Source organism: Meleagris gallopavo, chromosome 1, assembly GCF_905368555.1.
Source record: "Meleagris gallopavo chromosome 1, MGAL_WU_HG_1.1, whole genome shotgun sequence".
Lineage (NCBI taxonomy): Eukaryota > Metazoa > Chordata > Aves > Galliformes > Phasianidae > Meleagris > Meleagris gallopavo.
The window spans coordinates 141,817,374-141,836,347 of NC_139404.1; the positions used below are offsets into that span (position 1 = coordinate 141,817,374).

The 18,974-nt window shown below is 43.0% G+C and overlaps 1 protein-coding gene across 3 annotated transcripts in view; it reads right to left on the bottom strand.

The window, feature by feature from the left end:
• Nucleotides 1-508: 508 nt before the first annotated feature.
• CLYBL (citramalyl-CoA lyase) overlaps nucleotides 509-18,974 on the bottom strand; it is a 169,102-nt gene continuing 150,636 nt past the window's right edge. For 2 of the 3 annotated variants that reach the window (XM_085215573.1, XM_085215572.1), the window contains exons 7-9: nucleotides 14,393-14,517; nucleotides 14,052-14,145; nucleotides 509-1,621 (exon numbers count right to left, since the gene is read on the bottom strand). In XM_085215573.1, coding sequence (XP_085071699.1) covers nucleotides 1,518-1,621; nucleotides 14,052-14,145; nucleotides 14,393-14,517 — 323 coding nt within the window. In that variant the 3' untranslated portion in view covers nucleotides 509-1,517. The remainder of the gene's footprint in view (nucleotides 1,622-14,051; nucleotides 14,146-14,392; nucleotides 14,518-18,974) is intronic. The other variant, XM_085215574.1, reaches the window with a different exon arrangement.

The following is an 18,974-nucleotide window of genomic DNA, read 5'->3' on the forward strand; positions in this document are numbered from 1 at the left end:
TTTAACAGCGCTACCCGTAATTTAGTCATCCAAGAATTAATAACAAAGGGACTCACAGGGCTAGGGCTGGGGGGGCTACAAGATACAATCTGGGAATGTAGTCCTTCGTTAATCTGATTAGCCTGGGGGTTCCTGTGCCATGGGGACAGCTCACCCTGCTCTGAGACAGGTCACTCCACACCATTGGGATGAGTCACCCTGCAGCAGGACAGCTCACCCCATGCCACTCGGACCCTGGGGTCATCTCGTATGTACCCCAATGCTGGGGCCTGGCCAAGCCGCAGCTCTTCAGCCACGGTGTGTTGGGTTGAGGCTGGGTTCTGTTCTTCCTATTTCTTTTTTATTTTTCCCTTCCTCTCCCCTCCATCAGAACTAAGCAAAGCGTTCAAAAGGCGCTGCTCGAGGTGCGGGAAGCACAAGAAGCGAGCAGATGGGAGGGAGAAGGTGCTGTGACTCCCTGCATAAAACGGCCATGGAGGCGGCGAGGAATGAGTCCCAAAAACAACTGTTTTCTATTTACAAATTTAAATAAACAGAACAGCCTTCCCCGCGGTGTTTGTCTAAGTGCAGCAGCATTGCTGCTGTGTAGGTCATGAAAAGGTTGGTGCATAGTTTAAAACTTCCCATTCTGTTAATTTCTTAAAGAACAGTCGTTCATAGTCTGAGCACAAAAGCTCATGATTTAATGAGGAACAGAAACAAAATCTCTGATTGTTGGTGTTTCAAACTTCATTGGAGTCCTCTGGCAACCACAAGTTGATCCTCTGCAGCTTCAATACCCTTTAGCCCTCCATATAAGAGTACATGCTGAATAGAGGACAATGCCCGGTTGTTATGTTTATTTACCCTTACTACAAGCTGGGTTAACCTCTTCAAAACAGCTTTACTAAGCCCGTTAACCACACGGCCCACATGACCTGTCGCCGTATCCCTAATGTGATGTAAATCTGACTCGCGACCATATGCACAAGTTCTGCCGCATTGTGCTGCTGAGAACCGTGCCTCGACCGCGGCTGGCGAAAGCAGAGCCAGAGTCTTGTGTAGAGGCAGTGTTTTAATGGCACAGATACATGGGGGTGGGGGTGGGGGGCTGAGAAGCCTGTGCAGGATAGTGAGTTTCATCACATTTACTTCAGCTGATGTGTGATTACCCAGAGCTTTGACTTTCAGATGGACTTTGGCATGGGAATGGAGACTGAAGGCTGACCGGTGTCCACTGGTTATTTGAGGGGAGCTCACTGCTCAAATCCTGCTGGTATCCTCTTGTGAAGCCACGATCCCATAGCCATGCTATCATGCAGGCATGACATAGTACCGTGGCAGGCATTGAGAGCGAGTGGCACTTTGGGTTGCGAGCACCGTTAGCGACGAGCAATTCTGGCAAGGAAATTATGGCAGATCTGCAAAACGTCAATGAATTTCTGCTTAAGCGCGATGCATTTGATTTTTTTTTTCCCCCGAAGTCTTATAGTCATCTTTTAAAACAAGCTTCCGTGGCCCCATGGTGAGCGCTCCATTTACCAGATCATTTTTTCTTGATGGCTGTGGCAAGCGTAACAATGTTCCGTGCCTGCTTCAACAGCGGCATGTCTATCATGCTCCCGCGGAACGTGAATGCGCCCTGCAAGAGAGAGAGCAACTGGCCTGAGCGGGCATGGGAAGCTGCAGCCCGGCTCTCCTATCAGAACACATCTGCTGGCAGGGTGCAGAGATGGCTCCTAGGGGACGAGCTAACCAACACCTGGAATAAAGGTGGTTTTGGGGCGGGCAGAGGGAATCCCCATGTCTGGGTGTATGGCTGGGCCTCCCCAGCAGGGCTGCTGTGGTCAGAGCATGGGGATGGCTGGAGCCTGGGAAAAACAAATGGTTATTGTACTATTGTGGTTATTGTAAGAATCTAGCCCAAATCTCTGGAAGAAGTGGGAAGCCCACCTGAATGCTGCTATAGGGGGTGTCCCAGCAGTGATCCCAACACACATCAGCAGTGATGGGAGAGCCAAGGAAAGACGGACCTCACTTTGCATTTCCAGGGACTCTGTGCTGGCGCTGTGCTGAGTTCAAAACAATCAGCAATGCATCGCAGCTACCACTCAGCAGAAGAAACGCGTATGAAGCAGAGCAAAACCTGAGTTGGGTGTTCTTACCAAGAAAGGACTTGATGATAAAGCTCCGTGCACCGGGATATGCCAAAAAACAGGGGAGAAAAAATGTTATTTGTAGTTCTGACAGTACCTTGACACATTCTTGGATAAAGCAAACACGCAGGTGCAATTCTCTCCCCAGGGAGTTCAGAGCCAAGGGGGAAGGAGCTGAGAGGGGCACCCTGTGCAGTGTGGCACCGGGTCCAGGGACAGGTCCGGTAGTAAGTGAGCTGAGGATGGGGGTACGGCATGGGAACGGGTTGCTGCGGGCACACGGGTTGGGATAGGCAGCTTGCTGCTGTCTGCTTGTCTTTGAGGTCTGGTAGGGTTAAATGGAGGAATCTCATAAACAGAGGGAAAACATTGCCCATTGACAGAAATGGGAATGAAATGTGCTGCTCTGGTGGTACACATCGGCACATCGGTTGACTGAAGGAGTATGAATTAAACACTAAATCACGTTGTGGAACAAGTAAAACAAAATCCTTCTTGAACAATAACATGACACAAATCAGTATCGCTGCATATAAGAGCAGGCTCTGTAGGAGCCATTAACAAAGCAATAGTTAGAGCTATGATTTTATTGTAAGTAGGATTTCATGCTAGATCTTGCAGTATTTTAGGGGGGTCAGAGAATAACGGACTGACAGCACTCAGTTGCAGATGCTTCAGATCGAATGTCTTGTTTACAGAGCAACCGATCAAGCCTACATTAATAGCAACAACAATATTAATTACAATAACGATAATAATACTTTCTGCCTTCGTGACATCCCAGGCAGTTTCATGTATAGTTTCAACATTAACAGAAGATGCAGTCTCAAACCACTCCATTTATTAACTGATGTGAAAATACCGTAAGATTTAAGTAGACATTTTATGACGTTATTCTTTGGAATCACTCAAATCTATGATCTAACACTCCTGGTTAGCACAAGGCATATTTTTTCACAGTGAGAAAAATGTCTTTTAATTGTGCCTGTTTTCCTATAAGCAGTCGGTTGCAGAATAGCTATTGTTTAAAAGAGAAATTCATGTGTGCGTGATAAGCAGAGAGCTGTTAAGGTCTGGAGTGGCCCTTCCCAGCCCTGAGAAGTGGCTGCATTGGGAGCAGCTCTCCCAAGTGCCTGCAGTGTTGTGCAAAGAGTTGGATTCCCCAGTGATGGTTGAGGGGTCAGGACATGGTCTTCAGGGCCCGTCCTGAAAGGAAAATGGGATAGCAGCACGTGGAGGCATGAACACAGAACCACGGCAGGTAAGCAGTGCATCCTCCTGTCAGCACGCAGCTGCAGGTTTGGCTGTTATGAATTTGAATTCTCAAAGGGAAAAAAAGCAGCAATGAGTAGCACAAAGAATTTGGCTTCTCTGCCCGTTCACTCAGAGGCTTAATTTCTCCCTGCTAATTTGCAGTGCTGAGCTAAAGTCCAGAAAAAGAAACCGATTTTAATGCCATTGAATATGCCCTATTCACTGCCTCCTCTTCCACCCACAGGTTTCGGCAGATAGGAAATACCCATAATTACAGCTTTGTCCCCACGCTCTCTTTTCCGACTCTGGTAGCTGAAATTTGCCTTTAACACTCTTTTGATTTTTATTCACATTAATACGAAGAAAACGAGACTTTCTATAAACACCGTTTACTTTGATAGTGTTAATCTGAGGATCGGTGTAGCCATAGATCTAAATTTTCTTTTTGGCTGATGGTCTTCAATCATCTCACACTTCCAGCCTGTACTTCCAGTAGTTCAGCTGCTGGTCAGACCCAGAGTCTGCTCTCAAGGAAACAAGATCCAGGCCGAGCCCAAAGAGGTACTATCCCCTCTATGATGAATTTCAGTGTGTCCTAAAGTGCTCTGAGAACAGAACATAGAGGGCTTTTGACAAACAAAACAGCTGGAAGGGAATTAAAATTAGAGAAAGTTGCTGTCTTTTTAATCTTTTTTCTTCTTTTTTCTTCTTTTTTTTTCTATTTTGTTCTTTCTTTTTTTTCTCTTTTTTTCTTTCTGTCTCTTTTTTTTTTTTTTTTTTCCAGGAGGAAACTAACAAAAAGTGCTAGTCTTGAAAAAAAGAGAACTGAGCCCAGTCAGTGTCAGTGCCACAGAAATCCAGCCTGCAGACATGGGAAGCAGCAACAGAGAGCTGACAGAGATCAGTCACTTTGACAGGTTGGGACCTGCAGAGGCTGTCTGAGAAAAAGGGGGCAACTAATCATAGCCATTGCCTAAACTAACTTAGATCTAACAAAGTTCAGTGCATAACTGGGACTCCTCGCTGACAATGCACATGACAACCCTGTCCGTGCATTGCCATGGATCAGGGTCACAAATTTTGAATGTGTCACATCTATACAACAAGCACCAAGTAGCAGAAAGGTTTAGCATTGATCTTTTATATGCAATGACCGAAGGCTGAATGTGTTAATGCAATGGTTCCTGGAACATGCAGATCTTTTTGTGTGTTTGTATGAGGCAGCATCCAGGAACTTCTGCCTTGTGAAATTTTGGGGATGGTTAAGAGCTTGCTAAATCTATACTGCCCTCTCACAAGCGTACCATAAGTTTTCTATGGCAAGACGTATTTGATCTTCCTAGAAAGTAAATGAATGGGATTCAGAGTTAGCGATTTTTGTATCTGCTGGGGATCAATGCATTTTGGGGGAGCCAGGAAAGGGGAAAAAACTCCACATCCAACTCTCTTGCCAGCATTTATTATGTGTGGAAGTTGTGTTGACTTTGGATGGACAGAAAAACCAGAGTTACTTGTCATGACTTTGCAGAAGATAATGGAAATTGAAGTCTCTAACTTCTTCATTTCTGCTGAAACATCACCAGATAACGTGCAGTGCTATACAGGGTTTTACTCCTTCCACTTTTGTTTCCTTATTGTATAGTCAATGGATATACAGATAGTACATGCATATTCAGGAGCTTGGCTAATATAATTTATATTGGAGTAATGAGAGAAAGTCATTCATCCTATCCTGGGCTCACAAGATGGACTCCAGTGGAGCAGATCTCCAGAGAGATCCTTCCCCACTGGCAGTCAGCTCTTAAATGGGTCTAGGAGAGGTGGAGCCAGGCTCCACCCCTTCCTGCAGCACAGGTGAATTGCCTTCACCTGTGCTCCCATGGCTGACTCATTGCTTGCCTCAAGTGATCAATCAGAGGTTCAGGACGTGATTCAGCAGCCCCATACACTTATGTATCACTGGGTAAACTAAAGAAACAAGCTGGCTGAAGCTATTGGGGTACAGAGCACTTCAGGGACCTCATAGCTCTGTAGCACACTTGCCTCTGAGTGATGGCTTGGATGAAAGACAATGAGTTAATTAAACCGAAGTAGTAATTGTTCTGGGACATGTGGGACAGCAATCAGACAAACTAGTCCCCCTTGGTTGACAAGAGGGAGGAATTAGTGGAATTCCCACTCCTGGGAACACTTGGGGCAGTTTCCTCAGTATTTGCTCTTTCTTTGCATCTACCCATATCCATCTGGGTGGCTGCAATGAGCTCCTTGCAAATGCTGCTGCAAGTCCTCTCTTCTTAGATGGAGGAAAATACCAGAAACAGGATCAGTTTTCCTAAATGCTAGCAAGTACAAACATTTGAAAGTACTTAGAAAATCCAAAAAAATCACCAAAATCTACTGGCTTCCCTTTTGGTTACAGATGTGACTCCAAGTGGTTGTGAGGACTTTTGGGAATCAACAATAGTTGTTATCAATTACCTTGACCTTTGCTAATAAACCTTGCTTGTGGTTTGTCTATTGTAGAAAAAAAACAACAGTTATCTTGTATAATGTGAAATAATATAGCCAATGGTGCTATGCTCAGTTGTGTGTCTACAAGTATGGACTGAATTGGGCAGTTCCATTTGAGACAGCCAGCTCTCTCAAAGCAGTTTACTTTGGGATCCTACTCAGGAGATTTGGATGGCAGGCTTGGAGGTACCAGGACATGTTCATGAGCAGATAGGGCCTTAGCATGGGGTACTCTGGTCAGTGGAAGAAGAGGAGAAGAGAGCCAAGGTCATGTTCCATGGAATTGCAGTACCTATGAGAAAGAACCTGCTCCTGAATTTTGAATTAAACATAGGTCTGAGATGAGGGTTATTGAATGCCTGTGAAATTGCCAGCAAATCTCTGCTGCTGGTTAGGTGATGTGTTCAGAAGATGAGCAAGCTCTTGAGCGAGGGCAAGTCCTTTGGAGGCACTCTGCTGGCACTAGGTTAGAAACACTGCTCTGCTGATGAAGATGTGCCTTTCTTCGATTACTTTTCTTCTCAATTCCACTAGAAATACTTTCCCTTGCAGACCAAATCCCTGCACTCATGTAGACAAGTGTCCCCAATTCCACAGACACTAGAAATGTCTTTGAGACACAATTGCCTGAGAAGCATTCTCTATTTCTGTTGTAATTCGATGGATTATTTGGGGATAGATCCCAGAAGTCTACTTAGGACTTTTTGGAGACCACAAATATACATAGAATAAACCCATTAAAATCCTCCCAGGTCTGAGAACATTATCCCTTATCCTGCACATTAACCTGTGCTAAGGAAATGGGAGTGCTGTGCCCTGGAAGAATGGCAGATTTGCTCTTCAGAGGAGGGGAGGAAGCAGGTGGATGGCAAAGGGTCCTCCTAAAAAGCATGGCATTCAGGAAGATAATTCCCTCAAGGATTAATGAAAACACACATTCTTTAAGCACCCCCCTGCAGAGGAAATGTGGAAATCTCTGCTTCAGGGCTTAAAAAGAACGCTTGGATTTGCTTACAGGTATTTGAACAAAAGGGAGCCCAGCTCGCAGCACATGGAGCTGGGTCTGTGCCTGGGGGAGGAGTGATTAGCCTAACCACAAAGGAATGACTTTCCCTTCAAACAGAAGGTTGAAACCATATTTTTGGGGAAGTCAAGAGTAGGAAATAAGCTAACAGCTGTGATGGTGCTGAATGAAGGCTTAATTAATTTTCTTTTTCTTCTGCATGTTGTCGCCAAAAAGCCATCACAGAGAGCTGGGTCACAATTCCACTTTTATTTTTGGTGAACTTCCAAAGGTCAGTGAGCTGCTAGGAGCTGGTCAATGATATCTGGGTCAACGTTTTTCAGGTTATAACAAGAAAAACTCTCCCACTCCTCTCTGCTCAGGTCTGTCCTGCCTCCAAATCAACACACAACTCTCAGCCTTCTTTTAGCATCTTTGCAGTAGGAAATGGCGAAAGAACCAGTGCAGTCACATAGGACAAACTGAGGTCTCCCATCACAGCAAGCTAGAAGAGCTTTTCTGGATGCATATTTTCATATCCTCTGCTCTGAACTCTTTGACATTTGCCTCATTTGGTCACAGTGTTACATGAGGAAAGGAAGGTGCTTATAAACAAGATCTTTGGGAAAAATAAATGATCCCTGGAAAGGTTTGTCAGAAATTTCCTTTTGGCAAGAGGAGATACACAGGGGGTCTCTGTGACCCACAGAAGTCAGGGATGAATAGGGAGGGAATTCTGCAACATATATATGTACACCAGCAAGGCCCTGTCATCATCACATCTTGATGTGAATAAGACTTCAAATATCACTGCCTTTTGTTTCTTCCCACCTGCGTAAACTTCCACCAGTACAGAAGCAGTTACGGGTACAGAGGATGTATCACTTTGTAATGCAAGACTTAGTCGGCAGCCTGTGTGTGTGAGACATGATTCTGCCTCTTGGAGATGATGGAAGGACACAAAAGGTCGAGAAAAAAAGAGCAACAGCAACATGAAATAGAGATTTTTTTTTCCCCCTCAAATAAGCCCCTAGCAGCAGTACATGAACTCTGACAGGAAAGTCCTCTCTAAAGTTCAACAGGTGGAAAGGACTCTGTGATCCCCCCAGTCCAGAATGGGGCAGGAGAGATGAAGAACAGGAACCCAGAATATCTATTATTTCAGTCTTGAAGAGTGCCATCTCCTCCACCCAATGTTACTGTTCTCAGTCCTTGGATGAGGGTCCTGCCCTGCTGTGTGACCAGGCAAGTCGTGTTTTCATTTCACAGTTCCCCAAGACTGTCTGAACCAGTGGAGACAGCCATTTAGGCTGGGATGGGCCAACAGATCCTGCTTGGTCCAGCCCTAGAAACTGCTTCAAGCCACCGAGGTCTGCACCTTGCACTGAGCCTGTGTAAGATCCCTGAATGAAAGGCTGGCACCAGGGTTTTTAATTGCTGTCTGCGTTTTCACTAGATTCCTTCTCACTGTAGTTATTGCCTTCCTGCGTGTTCATGTGTAGTAGGAAGGAATAAAATCAAATAAACAAAGAGAGTCCTAGGAATATTCTTCCTTAGTTTCCAGCCATCATCTATATAATGGATGGGGAATGGAAAAAGTCTAGAGAGTACACTGGTTTGGAGATGCTGCTGCCAAGAATATCTTTACTTCATAGCACAAAAGCAGCTCCCTGGATAAACATCATATCCAACCAGTGAGCACGATAGTTATTATACAGAAAAATGAAAAGTAACTAACATTAAGATCAGTATCCTCAGATGCCCTTAATTAAGTCATTCAAAATTAACTTGAGGCTTCCAGTTACTGAAGCAATTTGTTAAAGCCTCGAAAATTGAATTTGGAAGTAGGTGCCTACAGGACACTCAGAAGGCATTTGATACTGAAAAGGAAGGTGGTTGTGAAGCAACACAGGCAAGAATAGTATTGACAGTGAAGCTTGTTCTGTCAACAAGAAGGGAATTGCTATTATTTTTGTATTCTGTATTATTATGTCTAATTTCACATTAATTCTCTGAATAGGGTTAAGCAGCCATTCTTCACTGCGTTTCTCTATTCCAGCTGAGAGAGCTTTTGCAGAAAGCTGCTCTAGCTCTGTGAGAATGGCAGCTAGCACAGAATGGAGCTGAGAGGCAGCAAGACTGCTACTGCTGAAATTACCTGAAACAATATTTTGGATGTAAAAGCCTCCGAATTCCCCTCAGTAAGCGTTAGAAAGGGCCATCTGGTGAGAACATGACATGTCATGTCAGATCCTGCTTTGAAAAGTGAGCACTTGTTAGTACTTTGCAAGCAGGGCTGGGCACATGGCTGCCTTCATGATTTGCTTTGTGTGAAGTGGTTCTTGGCACTGCACCTCCACATGGAGTGTCCTCATGGAGGGACAGGTTTGGCACCCAGACCCCAGAGAGGTGACATCCTCTGTCCTCTGTGGTTGCATGTCCTGGAGGGCAGGGGCCATGTCCCTGGCTGGGCAGGCAATGAAGGTCCTCCTGAGCAGAGAAATGCAGTGTACCTGTCTGGCAAGGCATTCAAGGCCAGGCTGGGAGGGGCCCTGGGCAACCTGGTCTAGTAGGCTACAACCACATGGCAGGAGGTTGTAACTGGATGAACTTTAAGGTCCCTCCCAGCCCAAGACATTCAATGATTATATGATCCCAGATCCTCTGACCCCATGCATTGATCTTTAATGAGAGGAGGAAAACAGATTTAGGATGCAATACATGCTTGCTGGGGAGCAAAGAAGGGAGAATTAGCAAGAAAATGTTTTGTGTGAGTTTCAGCCCTGCTTTGGGAGCCTTTGCAGCCCTGTGCAGTGAAATCTGTCTCCTGCTTTCCCCACCTGGCACATCTCCCTCAGGACTGTGCCAATGTAGGAACAGGTAGAGCACAAGTAATTAGTTAAAACATCCCCAACTGCTCTGCTTGAGGGGGCTCAAAAAGTGCCCTCAGATGGGTCTTCCTAAGAGAAAAGCCTTCAGTGTGACACAACACACATTTTGTACAATTGTACAGATAAACTTTAAGCACAAATACAGTCTCTATTGTTACATATGCATCAATTTGCACTTCTAAAAACAAGCAGCCTGACAGCAGCCTATCTTTAAATCCTAGCAGCTCTTTCCATTTACACACAGAGAAGTACCCGAGCCTGTACTTCCTAACTCCAGCAATGCCACCCAAATCTCTGGATCCTCTGTGTGAGGAATACGCGCTGCCCACTTCATGAGGACAACGCATCCTTGCAGATACCCAAATATAATGTACTATATGGCAGTGTAACACACAACAAGGTACCCTGCGCTCCCCGTGGGGTCCTGACCGCCCCGTTAGCCCTGCGAGGGGTCTGCTGTCAGCAGGCAGAGCCCTCCTGGGCCCGGCGGGAGCTGGACAGGGCCCAAGCGCGAGGCGCATCGTCTCCAAGATACAGTGGCTTGGGGCAGCTTGTCCCAGACAAAGAGCATTATGAGGGAACCACTGCTGGAAATTTCCATCCCTTTGTTGGGTGGATGCTGTGTAAATAAATGCATTCCTAAGATTTTTCATAATCCCGGAAAGGCCTGTAAAAGAAGCTCTACAGCCTGTCAAATCGCTAACGTTCATAAATATTATTCCTCTGCCGCTGAGCACACGATGTACAATGGCACAGAACTGAATGCAAGAAACGTATGCCAAAAGCTTTCTAAGGAGAACTCTGTGTGTTTGGATACTGCGTGTACAGATATTATTTCTTCTGTTTTGTCCCTATTACAGCTTGGATTTGTGAATTGCTCGCCTTAGTTCTAAACACTCCTTACCTGACAGGCAATGTTGGCAGCAGCATTTAGCTCCCTATGCCTGGTGTGATGTGCAGGTGCTTTGAAAACATTTATGAATTAGTACGCTGATGTAAACGTGTAAGCAACCTCTTAACTCGACTCTCCTGTTTTCCCTTCTGTCTGAATCTTATTTTAAAAACAGACAATTCAGGAAGATCCTCTTACAGCAGCAGTGTCCCACTCACTCATCATGTACAAACAGATAGAGAAGATATTCTATTCACCCAGTGTGCTGGTAGCATAAACATGGGAGTTACTTGTGCAGCAGAGAGCAGCAGCGACGGTCAGCAAAGTGAGATCTTCCCAAAATAAGCCAGCAGCTTCTCCCACTAACTCTGCCCTCTCACACTCAGTTAATCTGGATTTCTAAGCTGACTTCTGGGCTTAATGTTAAGTTCAAATTTTATAAAAATTTAGAACAGAATCTGACTTTCGGTTTGGCAAGACAACATTTGTTGCCTCTTTCCTTCATTTCTGAACACGCTCTGATTTATCTAATGCTTAGGTTTTCCCAACAGCTACCTCTGCTTTCTTTAGAATGAAGTTTTCAGTTTTGGAAATCACATCCCCTACTAAAACAGATCTGCTGGAAAAATACTGAAACAATACAGAAATAATGCTTTTTTTTTTTTTTTTTTCCCCAGTACTTTTCATTTCTAGATCTCAAATTCCTAGACAATAGAGAACATTTAATACATAAATTGATAAAACATGAAATGTACTTTTTCAGCATTTGTCTTTTATTTGTCCAGAATGCATTGTTACTATTTATTTCCTACATATGCTATTTTTCAAGTTGAAAATATATTTTAAAAAATACAATGAAACCAGCCTAGAAGGCAAACCAAAACAACACCCCAAACAGCACTGTCTTGGTAATATAAACCTGTTTTTGGCCAGCAAAGTCTTTAACACTCTTCTGTTTGGACACTGTCACAGCATCTCCAGCTCTGCAGTGCTCATCTCATAGGCAAATTTTTAGGAACCTCAATACTCACAATTTGGGGGCTGCTCTGCCCAAGCTTGTCAGCTTCCAGGACGAAGGACCCTGCCTCAGATTTTTCTCAAAGAAAGATTGTTATGGTAATTGTCTCTCTCAAACTGGAACCAATTGTAAAAGCTGATCACTGTATTTTAATATAAAATACTGTTGACCAAATGCAGCAAACTTTAAAACCAATGATCCCAGAGACCAAAGACCAGTAACTTATCTGCTACACAAACAACCACACAAATCCCTCACATTTATTTTTTCCAGGCTTTCAACTTTGATTAATAACATGGCAAAAGCACACAAGTCTCAACCATATTAACCACAGCTATATTTTCAGCCCTACTGACACGAACGCTTTAATAAAATAAAAGGAAAAGGAAAACAGAAGAGGTGTTTCATTAGGACATGAGGATTACTAAAACCACTGTGTGGAGCATTTGTCAGGAGGTGGCACGGGAAGAGTTATTACTTACATTTTAGCGTGTCTCTAGGACGCAGAGCCAGAGGCTCCCTCGGTGAGATATGTTTGCTTTGGAAAAATATGAAGTAATCAGGCTGCCCGAGCTCTTCTAGCTGACACGTTTTTAATACCAAAATGCAAACCCAGCTAAGAAGTTTGCAGGAAACACTACAGGGAAAACTGTTTGGTTAGGAAGCCCAGCAACACCGGAGCAGTGCGAGGCTCAGAAGTTCTCAGATTAACCTGCCAGTTCTTTTTACAGACAGGCAGCTGAGTGTAAAAAAATACAAAGCATACATATATGAAGCATGGTTGAAATAATACACCAAGATGCAAACCCCCACAAATCTGTACTTGTGTCTGCTTACAGAAGCTTACAATCTAAATGAAAAGCAATTACTAAAACACACCAAAAAATGGCTGATGTGATCAGGAAACCAATGTTGTGCCAATAAAATTGCAGCTTCGAAACAAATCCAAATAATAATGCTTGCTAATGCAGAGTGCTTGCATTTTAACATCTGTAGCTTCATTGTTGTGTGAGACTGGGACTATAGTTACATCTCCCAGTCTCCTCACTGGCTGTACAAACGACAGGGGTATTCCATAGATGAGTTATAAGCAATAAAAAATAAACAATATCAGGCTGAACATGTCATATGATTTTTTCATTCTGCATCTACCTGCACACACTCTTGCTCTAGCAGCACATTTATAATGCTTCCTTTGCCAACAGACCCAAGCTTTTAAAATCAAGATAACGTGCAATGCTGGTCACAGATTTTCTGTTTCTAAACCACTAACAGGAAGACAGTCACCCTCCAAAATAGGAGAAGTAGAACAAAGAGATCCAGGCACGTAACACAGTAACAGTGACCCTGAAGTAACTGCTCAGGATGGCACCCAAATATGATAGTAAAGGACGCATTAGAAACACCTCGGCACCGCAGACGGGATGCGGCAGCTTCGCAAAGAAAAGGGCAGACCAATAACAAATACCTTGTCACACTTTATCCTGAGATGAAAGCATCGTTTCTGCTTTGACCTTTTTTAGAATCTGTAACACACAACACCTGGGGCAGCCGAGATACAAGGGAACGGGGAAGGGGCACGCTGCAGCTTATTCCTACCCACCAGCAAGTGACAAAACACACAAAAAATCTCTAAGCTGTACCAGAGAAAGCGAGAATCTATGCACGGCCCTACATGTGAGCTTCGTTAACAAAGATATTTTTTCCCACTTGAATTGCATGCATGCGAGTGTAAACCATTTCTGCACGCCCCCACAACCCGCTCTGACATCGGGATTTTGGCTGTCCCGGGCTTGGCTGTCACTAAGACAAACATATTTCACCACAACTTTTTTCATTCAAAAAGAGGCAAACTGGATTATAGCAAATAACCTTTAAGATAATTAACTGACAATGCTGCAACTAGCATAAAATCTTCCTTCAGGCGACCCCTAATTTAAGTATTACTGGCACAAAGTGGAGACAGATTGCGCATCACCACCGCAATATTTACATAGCAGAAACCCACAGAGCAGGAAACGTGAGACTCAATGATGCACTAAATTAGGAACAATCATATTCTAGTGTTAATTTGCTTTCCACTCTATCCAAATTTCAGGTCCAGCAATCGGTGTAAATGCACATAAAACATTCCCATTTTTAATGATTAAGAACCACAATCCGCAAGCAGCTCTGCTCAGAAGTAAATCTACTCGCTGCTAGGGACGTTTGCAGAATCAACCCCCCAAAAGTGAGGTAGTTTTACCAACGCAGAGATTTTCTGAAAACTGAATCTTCCTCATCTGTTTATCCCTTTCCATCAATTATGCCCGCACAAGCTGTTGGAGTCTTCTGCTCAGCTACCTGCCTTTTGCTGGCAAATATTTTCTTTTGGTGGTGCGACTCAGAAGCAGTTTTAATTCACCGATGCTGCAGATATATATGCATGTACTCAGAAGGCTCTGTGCTCAAAGAATTAAAGTTAAAACGGGGAGAGAAAAAGACAGCCAGGTTATTTGTAAACACACTGGTGCCACATTTATGATAAATACACACTCTACAGTCTCGATGCAGATACAGATTTCAAAAGCGTGACTCTCGAATGCAGCATGCTTTGTAAGACGAATGCAAACAGCCACCACCAATCTCTCTAAATTTTAAACATTATTTAAATTTACTTTCCACAACATCGTATAACAAAATATTTACCTTTCCTAAACGCTGATGTTCTTCAAAAGCAGAAATCAGTTCTTGTGCCCACTTTATTTTTTCAGGGCTGGGAGAGAACTGTTCCTGGACAACAGCAATTTGGTTAGGGTGAATCACCTGCTTACCTACAAAGAAGATTAATAACACCAGAATCATGCATCGACAAACAGATGTTCAAGCAAAATGTTCCAACCACTTGAGGCTCTCCTATGCCTCGCAGACTTTCTGCTACTGAACTAATTATTTTACTTGTTTTCTTTTATTATTTAACTGGACTGTGTGCCAGATTTTTAACAATAAAAATATCTGGCTCAATACTTGCATTTAGTATGTTTGAAGGGACCCAGAATTCTTTCTCCTCCCTCCTCATTTCAGTCCATACATCTTCCATGGGTCATCTCTGGTGGAACTATTGGTCTGGGGAAGTCAGCAGTGCTAGAGTACAATGCAACTCTGAATTTTACCTTTATAAATGGAACTGCCAATCACTCGTAAATAAACTGCAATAAAATGTGTTCAGAAAATGAGGTTTATCGAACTGAGAAGTTTCCGGCCATGCAGGGATCGTCCCCTCAGTTCTTAGCACTGGCTCTGCATCACATAATGCTCAGGGCTGCTTATGTTTTTGTTGTGGTTCGCAGGTGCAGGTAGGCTGGGGTATTTATTTAGCCACCGTATATTAAACTGCTGCCAGAGGTGCCCTGAAGTGTTATGAAGCACTTTTTATTAATCCTTTCTTGTATGAACATACAGTAGGAAAATAAAAATAGGTGTAGCCTTTTTTTTTTTTCTACCAGAGATTTTCCAATGTGAATAGACAGCCACATAATCCGTTCTAATCTGTTATTGTACTTAGCCACATTAAAACAAATACATATCTAATTTGTTTGACAGTTTTCAAAGTGTGGCACTCGACGTTATTAGCCCGTTTCTAAGGGAATTTCACAGGCAACGTGATGGCTGCACCATCCCCTGTGCCGTGCTGTGGGAGCGCTTCAATAAAGCGGGGCTACTGCAGCTCCCGGCTCCTCAAGCCTCGCCGTGACACAAATTAATCCCTCTATGCCACACGGCAGAGCGGGTTGCAGCCACGAGCCCCATCCCCAAGCCTTTCATGCCTCCCAGCCCTACAGCGGGGCACCTCGGGCTAGGCCAAGGGCCTGGGGCTACTGCCGTGCCCCATGTTGGGCCCACACCTCCTCCAGCCCTCGTGCGGTACCGAGGGACCCCTGGGGTCCTCAGGAAGCTCTGGGGTGCGGCTCTGGGGTGACACTGGCACTGTGGGCATCTGCCCACGGCATGTGGCCCGGCCTGGGGAAGGAACGGGACTCTTCCATTGGGCTCCCGGATGTGAAGCTAGAAAGAAGCTCGTCGCTACATGCAATAGATCCCATATCACAGCACACGCGTGCCACTGTTTTAAACAACAGAATGGAGAAAAGATTCCCATCACCGGAATTCCTTGTGTCAGCCTGCAATGGCTCTCTGATAAATGTGTGCCATGAAAGGATTGTGAGTGCTTTCTTTTGATAGAAAGCAATTGTAACCCTTCAGTGTTGCCACGTTTCTTTAAAATCCACAAGTCGTTCGATTTTATTTTAGTTCCCATTAAACAGTTAGGATCTCGAGGGCGGTCAGATACTCTATCTCAAATTTTAATATGGCAAATACTTCACAATAATCTGATTTTTTTTTTTTTTTTAAGAAAGAAATTATAGGCAGACAAATTCCTTGAGCTATTGCTTTCCATTCTTTCTAACCAAATGTATTTTAGTCGCTTTAATTAAATGTCACTACTGATCAGCTCATGATGCTCCTTATTTTTAATATGATGCATTCTAAACTAATTCTAAAGAGGGAGAGTGTACAAGCAATTCCTACAAAATGCTGAAAACCTAACTTTCTGGAAGAAATAAAGAAGAGATTTTACTTTGTACTTAAAATTACAACAAAAATAAAAACACACGTACGATTTTTTAAGGCGTGAAACATTTCTGTGAAAAGATTTTCTTTTGATACAAATATCCATAGCAGGAAGCTGTACTTTGCTTCATTAAAACATTATCAAACAATTTATGGAGAAGAAAATCGAACCTTTGATTTATAGCACTCAGTGGATTTTTGTCACAGAATTATGTATCCAAATAACTGCATAATAGACGTAATGCCATGCAGGAATGAAGCAAATATTTTAAGTGGAATTGTTGTTATTGACAAGTTACCGAGAGAGTGCAAAATTGGAATACATTAAAATTTATGACCATGAAATCCTTTTTACAGTACCTCTTGATATATCGTGCTTTAAATCAATACCTGTCAAGTCTTTTAGGTAACTGTATGATGGTGTCGTTTTAGCCTTCTACAAAAGACTACAAAAAGAGAGGAAACCTATAGTGTTTCTTATTTGTATCTGGCTTCTCAGCATGGAGCACAGGACTTTCTATAATGACTAAGTTGGCTGTTAAAGCTTGTCGTAGGTCTTCCTTAATTTTTTACATAAACTTTCCTAAAACTGATGGCCATTTACGTAGGCTGCTCGCTGGCTTTAAGTCCACAGACTCCGGCACTGTAAAACATCCTGTTTTATGTGCATGTGTGTGTGTATACATATATATTAATAAATACACAAAAGATATATTACACTGGCTAAACTACAATTGAAAGCAATCAATTTTATGGAAACACCATAGCTGAAGAAAAACCAGGCTGTTTGAAAGCTAGCTGGAAAAAAACTTGGCACTGAGGGTCACAGCAGTAACCAAATAGATGGTAAATTCTCACTATATTATTTAACTTGTTAAATTGTCAGTGAACACACGTGATCACTTTAAGGATAATTCTGTTTTACTGGTTTCTGAATGCAAGAAAATGTAAGGACATGAAACTTTGCTGAATACATGGAGTTTATGATTATGTTTGAGAGAAGTGAATGTGGCCCTATGCGTGCACGCGTTTTGCCAGTTACCAGGCAATTGGCGAGCTTTCCCTCATTTTAGTCCTGTTGATTCCAGTGATTTAGATTACATGTGAAAAAGTAGAAAGATGTGATCACAAATAGTTAGAAATAACAAGAATCACGTGTTTAGAACTTGTAATTAAGGCAATGCTTCAGGATTTTATTATCGCATTATCCGATTGCCAGTGACAAATGTGATGTATTTTATAGAAGGTCATGGATTAAGCTAGGGCCCATTTGTAAATTTCTGTGATGAAAATTAAATTGCAAATATTAAAATGTTTTTATTTTTATAGTTTTTGAACCAAATGTTTTTCCTTTTAGTTTGGAAGTGACATTTTAATTTAGGTAAACTAAGCAAAAAACAAAGATTAAGTGAACTGCAAGCAAAAGAAAGAAAAAAGACAAGGGAAATATTTTTGATAGCCCTCAAATATTTTTTCTTTACCAAAAATAGGAAAAAAATCTGTTTTGTTTTGAACAATTTTTTTTTTCTTTAAGAATTTTGGCCACAAAATCAGAATACTGACCCATCTCTGTTTATGATGGGAGTGTTTGTCAAGCTGCTTGCTGCACTTCTGAGATATAGTGATCAGAACTGCAGAGAGGCAGAAGGCAAAGAGCTGTGAGTTTCTGTTAGTGAAGCTGATACCTTACACACAGCTTTATTCTTTATGGGTGCGTTAGATACAATCTTGATGCTGTAAATTGTCACACATGACCTTTTTATTTGTCTCCTATCTGGACCCTATTCTCATGCAAGAAAACTTCCTACAGAAAGTCAGAGGAGTCCAAAACCCCATCAGTGCTGTTTATGCTTTGCGATTTAAAATTTTCCAAACTGGCAGCCTGAGCAAAGTATTTAAAAGCACATTAAGCATTCAGAAAGATCGCTCTCAAAGGTGCTGGGCATCTGCAGCTCCATCTTCCGTCAACAGGAGGTTCAGATACTTAAATTTTTCAAAAATCAAGCCCTTCCCTAAACTAGAAAAGATTGGTCTCGATTACGTAGCCATCAGCAGGTGCTACCATTCAGGAGCTCCATTATTTTCCCACTTCAATAGCAGACGAATTGAGAGTGGAAGTCCACACGGACACAGATAATGTTGTGTAGCTGTGAGGAGCTCCCTGCTCTGCCTCTGAAACGAGATCTGCTTTTGCAACTGCTGAAGCTCAGCAGACGGGGAAGCAGAGTTTGGGCTGAAGGGAATCGATGTCTTTTTTTTTTACTATCGTGTCCAGATCACTTGAAAGAACACTTTTAAAAGAACACTAGCTGTATTTGGCTACTTTGCTTAGTGCTTTAAGATGTCGTATGCCATTAACTGTAAAAATACAGTGTGCTAAAGCACTTCCTTTGCTAACAAAACCCGAGCAGCTAAACGATTGCTGTGCATACACCCTGAACGACAGTCACAGACGAATAATGTAAAACGTCAGTGCTGAATCCTAGAATTCTATAACGCCTGTGTCAAATGGCTGATTTCTATTGCAAAAACACAATCTTTGGTGGCTGCACTGTCCCACCAGGGTGTCCAAGTGATCTGGTACACCAATCACAGGGTAACAGGCTGCATTACAGGGCTCTGTTGCAAGGAGCCTGCTGGTCTTGCTGTCTGCCAATAC